Below are 16,193 nucleotides of genomic sequence, written 5' to 3'. Positions count from 1 at the left end.
ATAGGCACCTTACATCAACCACCATCATCAATTACATCAACCACTATTTTTCATAAGATAAATATTTGTGTTTGTTCATTTAAAAATATCAAGATGTTCGTATGCGTTTGTATTCATCCGTTAAAAATCTATAAAACCTACACATCTCAATTGAAAGAACCTAAACGTTAAAACCATAATGAATGTAACAAACTAATATATATGTATTAAATTAAAATAAAACTGCGTTAAAAAATAAAACAAATTATTACAAAATATAAATACCAAAACAATTAAACACAAAATCTTTAAATAAACCATCGGCCTGTAACACTGGGACTCAAACTAGTAATTAACAATAACAAGGAATTGGATATAATACTATAATAGGAAGTTTTATTTTATTTTCTAGGATATAATAGGAAATTTCGTAATGGGTTAGCCCATAATAACTAAATATCATTACTTAAAATTTATTTTAACAACTAATGAAAACTTTTAAAACAATGAAATGGTAATTAAATTTCTGTTTATCTATAAGATCATAAAAACCTTGATTACAATTAGATTGTATTTTCTTATACTAGCTTTTGAACCCGTGTATTACACGGGATTTGTCAAATAATAAAAATAAAAAGATCCATTATTTGAAAAATGAACAAAATTAAAGGTAAAAATAAAATATGTAGTACAAACAATAAGAAGTCGAGAATCTCAAATTTATAAAATCGATTTTTTATATACAATATTTGCATAAATTGTTTTGACCAATTACCCGTGGATAACTATGATGAATGAGATGAAAAATTAGAAAATTAGAATGAAAATTATAACTCATTTCTCAAAATTGTTTTGTCCCATGACTTATGGATTGTTAGAATAAATAAGATGAGAAATTAGATAATTAGAAATGAAATTATAACCCATTTACCAAAATTATCTTGACCCATGACCCATGGATTGTTAGGTAGAATTAAATGAGAGATTAGAGAATTAGAAAGGAAATTATAACCCATTTCTCAATATGGTTTTGCTCCATAACCCATGGATAAGTCAAATGAATGAGAAGAGAGATTAGACCAAGAATGAATGTGGGAATGCCACATCATCTTCATTATTTTCTTTTAGGAAAATTGGATTTAAATAATCTCACCTTTAATGGATTGGCCAATAATAATCCCACCTCCGGTATTTCCCGCTGGCAGTCCCACATTTTCAATGTTTTTTGTTTTATAAACCAGCGTTAAAAAAACTTAACGGGGTTAAGTTTTTGCTTATATGGCGAGTGACATGGCTTTTTCAATATCCTACCTGGCTTTTCCCTTTATATTTTGTTTCCATCCTTATAGTTCAGGGATCTAATTGCAATTTCTGTTATATTATTATATTATTATATTATTAACCCATTTACCCAGAACCCATATGCCCGTACCCATGATCCAAGTACCAACCCGTGACACGTTTCGTATTCTTGAAGCACAATTCTCGTCCAAATTATGGAATTGATCTAGGGGAATTATTCTTTATTTGATAATAACAATCATGGATGATATGTATTGCTCATTTAAACCAACCGACCTTGACGTAAAACTGGTTTATACCTATTTCATCAATAATAATTCAATTAATCAGGCCTGCATCATCTTGGTGCCATCGCCAAACAAACCCCTTTACCTAATTGTGTTATGACAATCGTTAGTTGGTGTTCTTGATTTGTTCTTTGGTCGGCTCTATTATTAACAGTTAAACCCTTCAAATAAAATTGTTAAATGTATTATTTTATATGGTTATGATCGTCGTTTCTACCTCATCAATAACCCTATGCTTAATTGATTGAACAATGACTGGATTAATCGATTGATCTTTTTAGGGTTCTTATATTGCAAGTGTTTTCTATAAGAATATAACAGAAATTGCAATTAGATCCCTGAACTATAAGGATGGAAACAAAATATAAAGGGAAAAGCCAGAAAGGATATTGAAAAAGCCATATCACTCGCCACATAAGCAAAAACTTAACCCTGTTAAGTTTTTTTAACGTTGGTTTATATAACAAAAAACATTGAAAAAATGGGACTGCCAGCGGGAAATACCGGAGGTGGGATTATTATTGGTCAATCCATTAAAGGTGGGATTATTTAAATCCAATTTTCCTTTCTTTTATTAGTATAGTTAGATTTTTGTCTAAAACTAAAATCATGACGTAAAGACGTTTCGTTACATTAATAAGTTTGTGAAAAACTGAAAACTGAAATTTTTTTATTATTATTATTATTATTGTTTAATCTTAAACAGATTGGTAAAAGTTGACCGATGCTTAACACAAAACGAATAAAATTAGTAGAATACTGATTCTGATTCATCAATGGCGTCTTACCAACCCTGAAAAAAAAATTAGATTATATAATCTTTTCTTATATTTAGATTATAATAAAGCTAGTTGGTTTATAGATATGCATGTTTTCATAAGCACTTTAAACGACCTACCAAACAATTTGTATATTTCCCGGTAGCCACCGAGGCTGGACCTGATAAAAACCAATAAACCACAGTTTCAAGAAATAATATCTTCTACCAAGACATTTACTGAGGAAGCGGAAGCCATTTTGAAAGAAGCTATTCAGGAACAGAGGGAACGTTTTATACTTCAGGAACAAGCAGCCTAAACAAATTGATCAACCCTTTCAATTCAACCATTTTTTCAATAATAATAATAATATCACCCGGCCACCATTTGAATAAAAACCTCCACAGAAAGAAATGCAGATCATCGAAATTGGTTGTTCACTGTTTCTAAACTCTCTAGCATTAATCTTGTGTGGTGACATGTCTATGCCACCAAGAACTGTGCTTAAGGCCATCGTCCTCGGCGACACTGGGTATCTATGAATATTGTTGATCTTTTGATTTTGATTTGTGTTTCAATTTTGTTTTCATGATTTATTCATGACTTTATTTTTCAGGGTTAGTAAGACGTCATTGATGAATCAGTATCCTACTACTTTTATTAGTATTATTATTCGTTTTTAATATTATTCTCTCCATAGATGGATGTTGCGCGCATATGTTGGTTAATTAATGTACGTAGTCTATTAACCGGTTTTAAGATATGTGCATAAGAATTTTGGTGAGCAATACAACGCTACCGTAAGACCTGATCATTGGGTGACCAAGGAGGACTTGCAAATAGATGACAGGCTTGTCACTCTACAAGTGAGGTTATTTATTAATTTTTTTTATGTTGATCAATTTAGAAGTATATTATTTTGTTGATTGATAGTAATATTTCTCAAGAATGATAAACGATAATTAACGCACAATTTAGAAATAACCGACTTATATTATACCCAGAAAATATAACTCAAAAAACTGATTACAATAACTTTGGTAGTGATGGTGGTGATTGTTGTGTTTGTTGTTGTTGTTGTATCTAACGCTAACTTTGTACATCTATTTATACTAGTAACCCAACTTGGTCACCAAGCATAATATGTGGTCACCACTCAACTTGGCCACCAAGGTGAACTTGGGCAACAAGGTCAACTTGGCCAACAAGGTGAACTTGGCCACCAAGCATATGGAATGTTTCATAATACCCCTTAGATTTTAACCGACTTGTTAAAACCTCTTAGGCCCGGTTCACCGACTTGTGACCCGGAATAGAAATTAATCCAACATTCACCCCCCTATTTTATGATTCGGATTAGAAAGGTTTTCAACTCCAAGTAACTCGCGCATCTCCGTGAACTTGATTCTTGCGAGTGCTTTAATGAGGATATCAGCCCGTTGCTCTTTCCCGCTAATGTGCTCAACATCGACCTCGCCGTCGTTGTAGCAATCTCGGATAAAATGAAAGCGAGACTTTATATGCTTTGTTCGGTTGTGAAAAACCGGATTTTTCACAAGGGCTATTGCGGACATGTTATCAACTTTCAACACAACTTTCTGCAATGCTTCTCCAGTCAACTCGCTCAACAACTCTCAAAGCCATACAGCTTGACACGCGGCTGCTGAAGCCGCCATGTACTCGGCTTCACACGATGAGAGTGCAACTGTCGCTTGCTTTTGTGAGCACCATGTAATTGGAGATTGTCCGTAATAAAACACGTGCCCCGTGGTACTTCTACCATCATCCTCATCTATGTTGTGACTACTATCACTATAACCTACAAGTCGTTTAGACCCGTTCTTCCCGTACTTGATCCCGTAACTCGTCATTTTCTTCAAATATCTCAATAGGTGGCGTATTGCCATACCATGAGATTCTCGTGGGCTTTGCATATATCGACTAACAATACCCACAGAGTATGCCATATCCGGACGAGTGTGTAATAAATACCGTAAGCAACCCACTACCTTTCGATACTCGGTTGCATCGAGTTCGACTTCATTCTCGGCTTTTGATTATTTCACACCATGATCCATCGGGACTTGAGACGGATTACAGTTTTGCATACCGGTCTCCTTTAGAATTCTTTTGGCGTATCCTTCTTATGTAATTACTATCCCATCCTCTCGTTGGAATACTTCGATTCGAAGATAGTAGGTTAACTTCCCGAGATTCGACATCTCAAACTTGGTCGCCATACCCTTTTTGAAATCGAAAATTATACTCAAGCTTGTACCTGTCACAAATAAATCATCCACATACACGGCTACGATCAAAAAATGTTTCCCATCCGTCTTTCGGTAAACCGATTGTTCCTTGGAACATTTTTGAAACTTCATGTCTCGTAGGATGTTATCGAGCTTTGTGTTCCAAGCTCGGGGAGCTTGCCTTAACCCGTACAAGGCCTTTGACAACTTGTAAACTTTTGCCTCCTCTCCTTTTTTTCTCGTATCCTTCGGGTTAAGAAACGAACACAACTTCTTTCAATTCACCATGTATAAATGCTGTCTTTACATCAAGATGGTGGATTTCCCACCCGTTAGATGCAGCCAATGCAATTAGTAGCCGAACAGTCTCGATTCAGGCTACCGGAGCGAAAACATCGTCAAAGTCAATCCCGGGTTGTTGCACATAACCCTTTGCAACCAACCGAGCTTTGTACTTGTTTATCGTTCCATCCGCATTTCGTTTGATTTTGAACACCCACTTCAACCCGATACATTTTGCACCATTTGGAAGTTCGACTAACCTCCATGTTTCATTCTTGTTTATCGAATCGATCTCGGTATTCATAGCACGAACCCATTCTTGGTTCAACTTAACCTCCAAATAGCTACTCGGTTCCCCACTTGCTGTGAGAAGCAATTGCTTATAGTCAGAGTCAATATGTAACACATAATCTTCTTGTAATCTTCTTGGTAAAACCGAGACTCGGGTTGAACGTCTTAGACCCGTTTGGGCCTCATTATCACCCGAATGGACCCGTGACCCATTACTCGTCGACTGAACTTGAGAGCGGGTTGAGGAATTAGGCCCGATATGACTTGGATCGGTTGAGTCGTTTGGTTGAACTGATGATGCAGGTTCAGAGCTTGGGCTACCCGGGTTGCTTCCAGACGTTTCTTCAATGGTGGGTTCGATTTGACCGGTTCCATTGTCAACCGCACCCCCCAAACAATAGAAAACATACCCGGCTCGTAGTCATTCTTCTCGAATTTCTTTTCCCAATTCCACCCTTTGTTTTCGTCAAACACTACGTCCCGACTAACAACAATTTTCAGGGTGTTCGGATCGAATAGACGGTATGCTTTTGAAATCTCCGACCCGAGATAAACGAGCTGTCTTGACCTATCATCAAGTTTCTTTAGATGTACACTATCAACTTTAGCATACGCCATACACCCAAATACTCGAACGTGTTCAATAATCGGTTTCTTTTTCTTGAACCGTTCATATGGAGTTTGATCAACCAAGGCCCGGGTTAGGACCCGATTGATTAAAAGGTTGAATGTCGGACCGCTTCTCCCCACATATAATTCGGTACATGCATCGCCTTTAGAATACTCCGCACCATCCCCATTAAAGTCCGGTTTCGCCTTTCTACCACGCCATTTTGTTGTGGCGTGTACGGGGCGGTTAAATGCCGAATAATTCCACTTTCATCGCAGAACCTATTGAAATCACGTGAAGTGAATTCTCCTCCCCTATCAGTTTAAAGAGTTTTCATTGGTAAACCCGCTTCCGTCTCGATTAGGGCTTTAAACCTCTTAAAACTTTCAAACGCTTCACCTTTTTCTTTCAATAAAAACGTCCACGTATATCGTGAGTAATCGTCTATAATAACAAAGACATACCTATTACCCGAGATAGTGGATGGGGTTATTGGACCACACAAATCACCATGAACTAACTCCAAAGGTTGGGATGCTCTAAACGAGGATCTAGCCGGAAATGAACGCCGCGTATGTTTACCCACCAAGCACGATTCACACAACTGATTTTCGTGTTCAACATGTGGTAAACCTCGTACAAGATCCTTCTTAGCCATCGATTTCATTAACTCGAAATTGATGTGCCCAAGTCTTGTGTGCCAACGCCATGCATCATCTTCAATCTTTGATTGCAAACACATGGGAGCTCCAATTTTCATTCGTATTTTGTAGAGTCGGTTTTCGGATCTCTTGACCTTCATGAGTAACCTCCCGTTCTCATCGTACATGGTCAGAAGATCATGTTTCATCTGAATGTCACATCCGGACTCTGTTGCTTGACCGAGACTTATTATATTATTTTTTTAACTCCAGAATATAATAAATCTCGGTTAGCAAGTCTTGGTCACCCGATTTTCCTTGGAAAACAATTGTGCCGTTTCCCTTGATTTGAACAAATGACCCATCTCCGAACTTAACCCTCCCGGTTATGTTCTCGTTTAACTCTAAAAAATATGACCGATTTCCCGTCATATGATTACTTGCCCCATTATCCAAATACCATACATCATCTTCGACCCGCTCGGTCTCGTATTTCTTTGGTATTAGGTTTTGTTCATTTAAGAACACAACTTGATGCATATACGCCGCATCATCAAAAATTTCACGGGCTTCGGTTTTGTTTGCTTCTTGACCCTTTTGAACTCGGTCCGGGCAACCGAATGCAAAGTGACCAAACTGGTCACATCGGTAACATACAATCTTTGACCGATCTTTCTTCACCCTTACTTTTCCCCGACTTGATGACCCTTGTTCGTTACTAGGGGTTCGGTATTGGCCAGTGAAACGGCCTCGACCGCGACCTCGACCTCCTCGTCCTCGTCCCCCATTAGATTCAAAACTTCTATGACTTGATGAATCATATTTACCGAATAAAAGTTTACCTTGGTCACCCCCTTGAATTTCTTCTTCTCGGACTCGCTCCTCATAGGCTCGGAGTCGGCCTACGACATCTTCAAATACCGTTTTATTGAGATCCAACATTTGCTCAAGCGAAGAAACCATTTGAATATACTTCAATCTTGGGAGACTTTTGAGAAACTTCTTTACCAACCTTGCTTCATCTATAACTTCGTCGAGAGCCGTTGATTTCGAGGTAATGCTTAATAACTTGCCCGCAAAGTTATCTATGGAATCTGACTCGTTCATCTCCATATTGTCAAATTCCATTGACAAGGTTTGGAGACGTGCTTCTCTAACCCGTTCGGCACCCAAGTGTCGGGTTTTAATCGAATCCCACATGGCTTTAGCAGTTTCTTGATCACCAATTTGCATTATCAAGGTTTCAGGTATGGATTGAAACAACAAGGCCATAGCCATGTCATTTTTGTCTTCATCGGGGACACCCGAGTTGATGGAGTCCCAAACTTTGTGAACTCTTAGGACTACTTTCATCCTCATAGCCCACACGGTATAGTTCGTTGTAGTTAACATTGGACATTGAACGGAAGATGGCCCGTTCTCTTTCCCCTTTGGCGGCGGCGGTGGAGTCGTGTCACCCATTGCTACTTAAACCCAACTTGTTTGAATAAAGTAACAACTGAACGAACTATGCTATCAACAATGACAACAACTTCTTTGGGAGATCAAACCAACTTGTTCGGTCAACCACGATAACAACTTCTTCAGGATATCAAACCAACTTGTTCGATCGAGACACCTTCTTTGTTGGCCGCTAATTATCACGTTCTTGAACGGAGCTCTGATACCAATTCAAGAATGATAAACGATAATTAACGCACAACTTAGAAATAACCGACTTATATTATAACCAGAAAATATAACTCAAAAAACTGATTACAATAACTTTGGTAGTGATGGTGGTGATTGTTGTGTTTGTTGTTATTGTATCTAACACTAACTTTGTACATCTATTTATACTAGTAACCCAACTTGGTCACCAAGCATAATATGTGGTCACCACTCAACTTGGCCACCAAGGTGAACTTAGGCAACAAGGTCAACTTGGCCAACAAGGTGAACTTGGCCACCAAGCATATGGAATGTTTCATAATACCTCTTAGACTTTAAACGACTTGTTAAAACCTCTTAGGCCCGGTTCACTGACTTGTGACCCAGAATAGAAATTAATCCAACAATTTCATTTGCAAGATATGGGATGATGCGGGAAATGACAGGTTTCAAAGTCTTGGTGATGCATTTTATCGTTTTGCAGATTGTTGTGTTCTTGTGTATGATGTTAATGTGATGTGCTCTTTCGACACACTTGACAATTTGCATGAGGAATTTCTCAAACTAGTATATTTTTAATACTGGCCTCATTTTTATTTCTTCACGAACCTTTCTTAGGTTATGACTATTTACGCAAATTAGGCATGATTTGCTAGAGTTTCACCTCTCTAAGGAGTAAGGACATGGTACATGATAGGAGTACGTAGAGACTTAGGATTAAGGTTAAGGATTTTTATGCACTCTTGGGCCAGATATACTACTGTTAACCTGGATATCACGAACACACCGATTCACACGTTCTGAACTTAACTAGTTCGACTCTTTTATTAATTGAATAAAAGATTACAATACTAATGAAAAGAAACTAACCCTATTTATACTAGAAAATAACCTTGTCCAACAAGGCATATGCAAACGACTCCTGCTCAAATACAAACTGAGCTTATTCAAAATTTAAACACAAAGTTATCTAATTAACTAAAATTTTCAATTCAGTCCTTGACCTTTATATCTTTTATGATCTCCATCAAAACCACCCCTTGAGACCAAACCGTACCACCCTCGAGTCTTATGAATTAGTCGGCTTCATAGTCAGTGTTGGATATATTTTCACACTCCCTCTCAACACCAACTTTTCCCATATTCAAACTGGACTGAAATTGCACCAACTTCTGTTTAGACAAACCTTTGGTTAAGACATCCGCAACTTGTAACTTTGTGTCAATGTACTTGAGTTCTATCTCCCCGTTCAAAACTTTTTCTCGAGTAAAATGGTAATGCACTTCAATATGTTTAGTTCGTGCATGGAACGTAGGATTTTCGGCTAACTTAATTGCTGAAATATTATCACACATTAACTTAACCTTGTGCTCAACTTTCTGGTTCATGTCGCCCAACAATCGCTTCAACCATACAAGTTCTTGAGCTGCAACCGCAGAAGCTCGGTACTCGGCTTCGGTGGTTGATAGAGACACGGTCGGTTGTCTCTTACTACACCACGATACCGGGCTTTCGCCGACAAAGGATACGTACCCGATAGTCGATCGCCTACCACTTGGATCGCCGGCATAGTCGGCGTCACAGAATCCCTTGAGTTCAATTTGTGTCTCCCTCTTAAACTTAACTCCAAAATTAAACGTGTTTTTCACATACCATAACACACGTTTTGCTGCATACATATGCGGTTTTCTTGGTGCTTGCATGAACCGGCTCAATACACCTACTGAGAAAGCAAGATCTGGTCTAGTTAATGTCAAGTATATTAGACTCCCTACCAGTCGCCGGTACTGTGTTGCATCTTCTAGCTCGGCCCCTTCATCAACATAAAGCTTCATGTTGGTATCAGTAGGTGTGATCGCCGGTTTCGAGTCCGTCATCTCGAACCGGAACAATAACTCGGTAGCATATATTTTTTCTGATGTAATAACAGCCCATCTTTCCGGTACTCGATTTCTAGGCCCAAAAAGTGACTTAACGGGCCTAAATCTTTAATCTTAAAACGAACATTTAAATTTGCTTTAATCTGATTAATTTCGTCTTTCCAATCTCCGGTTATAACGAGGTCATCCACATATATTAATATGATGGCAGTTTGTTTCCCATTCTTTTTCACAAATAAGCTTGCATCAGATGGTATGCTCGTGTACCCACTATATTCTAGGAATTCTCCTATTTTTCCATACCAAGCACGCGGGGACTGCTTCAACCCGTATAGTGCTTTCTTCAGCTTACAAACATAGCCAAGATTTAACTTTTCCTCAAACCCGACTAGTTGATCCATATATATTGTGTGACCCAAATCGCCATACAAAAAGGCGTTATTTACATCCATTTGATGTGGCTTCCAACCTTGACTTGCAGCTATAATAACATCCATTTGATGTGGCTTCCAACCTTGACTTGCAGCTATAGCCAATATAACACGAACAATTGACAATTTTGCTACGGGACTAAACGTTTCGTCATAGTCCAGCCCGTATTCCTGAGAAAACCCCCGAGCTACTAAACGGGCCTTAAAGCGGCCAATGCTTCCGTCCGCTTTTCGCTTTAGTTTATGAACCCATTTACACGAAACGGGCTTTATACCTTCCGGCTTCGGTACTAAATCCCACGTTTCGTTAGCTCGTAAGGCATCAAGTTCTTGCTTCATGGCTACAACCCATTCCGGTTTATTGTTCGCTTCGGAAAAATTAGTTGGTTCTACAATTTTCTCTTCAACTATGGCAGCATTTGCGTACCTGGGATTTGGCTTTCGCACTCGATTAGTTCTGCGAATTTCTGGACACACCTGTTCAGACACTTCTGTTTCAGCCTCCGGCTCGAATTCGGTTTCATGTTCGTTTGCACCTTCTTGTTCAACAATTTTGTTGTCACCTTGTTCAAACATCTCGAGCTTAACTCGGTTACTTTCGAGTTCTTCCTTCATATTATCAGAATCCGGAAGAGGATCCTGGTTTGCAGACCACCACGAAGATCTTTCATCAAACACTACGTGCCGTGAAACATAACATCTACCGGTGTTCGGATCGCAACACTTCCAACCCTTTCGTTGTGAGTCATAACCCACATAGATACACCGTACAGCTTTCTTTTCGAGCTTATGTCTTAAATGACTCGGTATGAAGACATAACATACACACCCGAAAACTTTGAAATAAATTACACTCGGTTTAGTTTTAAGCAGTAGCTCATACGGCGTCACGTAATCCAGCCCTTGTTGCGGTAGTCGGTTAATTATTATGCTGTTGTTGCCATTGACTCAGCCCAAAACCGGCCTGGTACGTTTTTGTCATGAGACATACTTCCACACACTTCAGCCAAGTGTCGGTTTTTACGTTCCGACATGCCATTCTGTTGTGGGGTATTTGAGCACGTTAACTGTCGACCTATATTACAATCCTTGAGGTACTTATTGAACTCGTGCGAGGTGTATTCACCCCAAATTGACAGCCTGCACAAACAATATTATTAGACAGTTCCAAATTAGGCATACCTTTAACTATTCATTTCTTTGCCATTAAATCAAGTTTGTCATATGCAACATGGCCAAGACGGATATGCCATAGATCGGTACTACTCTGGTTGCGAGTTTTGTGAACATATGCGGCTTCGGCTGACAACACATAGAGGGTTTCCTTCCTTCTTCCTTGTAAAATTGGGACCGACTTGGTTTCGAACTTGTCGAATACCTTAACATCATTCGGTCCGAAGAGAACGTACTTTCCTGTCTCGGTTATTTGGGAAACCGACATGAGATTTTTCTTCATCCCGGGAACATGATAAACGCTTCCGAGAGTCATCCCGTCTTCTCTTTCATTGGTCGGAAACATGATGTTTCCTATGCTCGAAATTTTGTGTTTAGAGTTATCGGCTAGCACTACGACTCGGCTGCCATTATACTCCCTTGTACTCGATAGCTTTGCTTTGTCTCCAGTTAGGTGATTTGAGCAGCCCAAGTCTACAATCCAGTCATCCAATCTATTTTCCTTTGCTTCTATGGTAACTGTTAGTGCTTGTACATCTTCCTCTTCATGGACAGCATGTGCCTCGGCATCCCAAGTCGTCTCCTCGGTTTCAACACTATTTCCTTCATCTTGTTTGGGTGCTCGACAATCCTTTGCCATGTGCCCTTTTCGGTTGCAATTGTGGCACGGATACGGGAACTTTTTGAGCCATTTATTCGGCCTATTATAGTCTGATTTCCCATCTTTGTCATGGGTCTTTTTCTTCTCCCAATTACCTTGTTTGTTTTTATCCTTACTCCATTTATTATTTCTATTAAAATGGTCCTGTCGAGGTTTCTCTTTCGACTTCTCGACATACAAAGCGTCGCTTTTGATTGACGTTCCCGCCAGTTGCTTCGCCAAAGCCTCCTGTCCAGCCAGCAAGTTTTCAAACTCGATCAGGGTAGGTTGGTTTGCCCATCCTTGTATGGCAGCCACGAAACTTCTATACTCCGGTCGAAGACCGTGTATAATTATTCGTTTCATTCGACCCTCGTTGATTCTTGATTGGGCATCAAGATCTCCGAGCTCCCGACACAGATTCTTAATCTTTCGGAAGTACTGGGCTATCAGTAAATCTCCTTGAGGCGTTGACATCAATTCCCCTTCAAGGAGTTGGAGACGCGCATCATTCTTCTTTGAGAATAGGGCAGCAAGAGTATCCCATGCTTGTTTCGGCGAGTCGAGATCTTGAATGTGATCATGAATCTCTTCTTCAACCGAGGTTTTGATATAAAACATGGCGCGTCCGGCCTTTACCTGCCACTTTCCGACTGCACAGTTTATATCATTCGTCGGTTGCCTCGTCTCGTTACCATTCACGACTTGCCATAGGTCTTGGCCTTGTAAATACGACTTGATGCAGGTTACCCAGGTCTTGTAGTTCGTTTGACTCAACTTCTTGATCCCACCTAAGACTTGAACAGCCATGTTCTCTAGTTCTTTGTCTTCTTCTTGGTAACCTTCTTATCAGAATTTGCTGCTTACGATCACCGCTCTAATCGGTTCTTCAATTCTTCGATCGAGCACTGTTCTTGGCCCCGAGAATCGTTCGATTGATCTGATACCAGTTGTTAACCTGGATATCACGAACACACCGATACACACGTTCTGAACTTGACTAGTTCGACTCTTTTATTAAGTGAATAAAGAGATTACAATACTAATGAAAAGAAACTAACCCTATTTATACTAGAAAATAACCTTGTCCAACAAGGCATATGCAAACGACCCCTGCTCAAATACAAACTGAGCTTATTCAAAATTTAAACACAAAGTTATCTAATTAACTAAAATTTTCAATTCAGTCCTTGACCTTTATATCTTTTATGATCTCCACCAAAACCACCCCTTGAGACCGAACCGTACCACCCTCGAGTCTTATAAATTAGTCGGCTTCATAGTCGGTGTTGGATATATTTTCACAACTACGTCTTAGGTGGACTTTGCATCATTGCATGTCATTGTCTTCATGTAGTTATGTCTACATGTGTTCTAGGATGGTATATGTGTTTGTATGGTTTATTATGTCACTCTGTCACCACTTGTTTTGGTATTGGTACATGTACGTTTGTATGTTGTTTCTTTTGGAGTCAAGGGTCTCTGTAAGCAGTCTCTCATAGAGATAAGATTTGCCTACATTCCACACTTCCCAGACCCTATCACTAGCTTTTGTGAGTTTTATTGGGTACGGTTGTTATATAAGTTTGTATATTGTATTCAACGTCCCTCGTGTGTTTTAGTTCTGTATGTAAGGGCATTGTGTTTGGAAATTTTGATTTGTGAAAAATTAAGCTTGAAATTACTACAGTACACATGACAAATTGGAATGTTTTACATTTACTTATATAAGATATATGTACTCATTAAACATATATTTTTGTTGAGTTTTGTCTCGGTCAGTAGATATTATCAAGATACATTTTCGTATCTGTAAAACTTGACTTTCTTATTGCTAATGCTTCCATGTATTACTGTGCTTCTTTTGGTCCGTACTCTTTGTTGTTTACATGTTATGTTCTTTCTTATGTATAGATTGACACTCTTTACATGCACATAGAAGTAACATCTCTAGACGGTGATTTTCGTTTTCAGTAGGATGCTAGATTGTTCCTTACGGTGGATAATGTGTGTATTATGAAACCATATTGTTGGTTTATGCATGTTTTCATAATCACTTTTAGACATTTGAAAAACGTAGCATGTGCTTTTAACATTCAGTCTATACTAATTCTTTCGATTACTTTCAGGCAATCCCACAAGACCCTGATAAATTTCCTTTCATATTACTTGGTAACAAGATTGATATCGATGGGGGAAATTGCCGAGTTGTAAGACTCACTATGTTCATCACATTTCAACTTTTATTTTTATTTTTTGCAATTTACTGAAAGTAACCTGAATTTAGGTTTCTGAGAAGAAGGCAAAAGAATGGTGTGCTGCAAAAGGGAATATACCTTATTTCGAGACATCTGCAAAAGAAGATCATAATTTGGATGCTGCATTCTTGTCTATTGCCAGAGCTGCAATGACAAACCAAGATGAGATGTAAGCTCACATTATACATACACACACATATAGTTGACAACAGACATTAGACTACCTGTTTTTGGCTCGGTATATAAAATTGTATTTAATAGATTGGCATTAGCTATCTCATTTATATTCACACACAAAAGAAACTAATAGGAGTTCATTTATGTTTTCCTATTCTATTATAAATGAATGGATTTCTTGGGTAATAGGGGTCAAACCGTGTAAACTTTTAATATGGATCGAAATAGGTTGGGTTGACCCACAAAAGACCTTTTGTCCCTTTTTCCTTATAAACACTTAATTTTTTTTATTTTATTTTTTTTAACATATCAATTTTCTTTATTTAGATGTGTCAAAAATTGGGTTCCAATATGTAGAAACATAGATATTACATCAATATAGCAGGTAGGCGGGCAACAAGCTGCGCCGCCACCCCTTTCTGAATTGCAAAACTGCATTATCAAAATAATAATCTAACTTTTATCAAATGACTCGGGGCATGTGTATTGAAAATAAACTTTGGGTGAATTTCATCCCACTTGGCCCATTTAATCCTTTCTCATTCTATCTAATCTAGTTGGTTTGACCCATTTCTGTTAAAACATAGCGTAAATCGACCCATTCATAAGAGATGTAATTATGGAAATTCCAACCTCTAGGCTCTAGATAGTAAGCATACTAGCATAGCGTCTGATGATCCTATGCGCGTTGAGTTGGAAACTTTGGGTAGGAGTGTAACATCTGGTCCAAATGTCCAATATGGTTGTGATTATAATATGTGGGCCCCAAACACCCCTAATTGGTTATCATTAGCCATGGCTTCGGAACTTGCAGTTGACTTAGAAGTGATTCTAAGTCACCTTGTTCTTTTGGGCTACTAGTACATGTGGTCAGATGGCTGGGTAATAAGTTGAATCGGATTTAGGCCATAACTAGTGATCCTATACGGGTCAAGTTGGGTATAAAATACTATACTAGTGATTCTTGACAAGTACAATTGATTGGTTTTGAAATAAATCAACCAACATTAATAATTTGTGTTGCATTAATTAATATTGAACAGATACTTAGGTGTCCCTGAGGCTGTACCAGAAACAGATCAACGAGGAGATGGGTGTGTGTCTTAATGCTTTCGTTGCTGATGCATTCCCTGGCTTTCATATTCGTGAGGCTGGCTCTCACTTGTGTTTTTTCCTCTAAACTATATTTTGTGGAAGATTTGATTGAATTGTTTTCATCAACCTGCTTGCTTTATTGTTATGAATCTATACTAAATGGATATTCCATGGCATGTAAAATTATATTGTGTGACACTTGTCACGGCTTTAAAGGTTGAATTATTTATCCTATCTTGAATATTCAATAGCTATGAATAAAAGCTAGGCATGCTCAAAGTTGACAGAACACTAAAATTTAGTTTGTGCAGATCGAAGAATGACCACGTTTCTCTGGTGCACATCGAAATCGACTTAGGATCCGAAACTGGTTCCTATACTGAAATCCATTTTATCATTTGATCCAAGAAACCAGTTTGTCAGAAAAGTCTGAACCGAACCCAAACCACTCAAGGCACAGAATCGATCAAACACTTTAATTATTGCAAGA

At 38.5% G+C, this 16,193-nt stretch overlaps 1 protein-coding gene across 1 annotated transcript; it reads left to right on the top strand.

Annotated features, from left to right (window-relative positions):
* The first annotated feature begins 2,805 nt into the window (after positions 1 to 2,805).
* On the top strand, positions 2,806 to 15,715 carry LOC143561843 (ras-related protein Rab7-like). The gene is made up of 7 exons (XM_077049814.1): positions 2,806 to 2,858; positions 2,943 to 2,969; positions 3,087 to 3,192; positions 8,470 to 8,616; positions 14,303 to 14,383; positions 14,461 to 14,600; positions 15,652 to 15,715. Exons 1-7 carry the CDS (start codon positions 2,806 to 2,808, stop codon positions 15,713 to 15,715), a joined length of 618 nt encoding a protein of 205 aa, XP_076905929.1.
* Positions 15,716 to 16,193: the final 478 nt, after the last annotated feature.

Source organism: Bidens hawaiensis, unplaced genomic scaffold (assembly GCF_021521415.1).
Source record: "Bidens hawaiensis isolate Kalapana, Puna unplaced genomic scaffold, B.hawaiensis_p1.1 tig00020828_1, whole genome shotgun sequence".
Taxonomy (NCBI): Eukaryota; Viridiplantae; Streptophyta; class Magnoliopsida; order Asterales; family Asteraceae; genus Bidens; species Bidens hawaiensis.
The sequence above is the reverse complement of the archived record's forward strand: the minus strand, read 5'-3'. Positions and strand labels throughout refer to the sequence as shown.

Excerpts from the sequence above, each read along its gene's own strand:
- LOC143561843 (XM_077049814.1), top strand. The coding sequence starts at position 2,806 with ATGTCTATGCCACCAAGAACTGTGCTTAAGGCCATCGTCCTCGGCGAC. Across the intron at positions 3,193-8,469 it reads ACAGGCTTGTCACTCTACAA|ATATGGGATGATGCGGGAAA; the intron begins GTGAGGTTATTT and ends TTCATTTGCAAG. Across the intron at positions 14,601-15,651 it reads ATGACAAACCAAGATGAGAT|ATACTTAGGTGTCCCTGAGG; the intron begins GTAAGCTCACAT and ends AATATTGAACAG.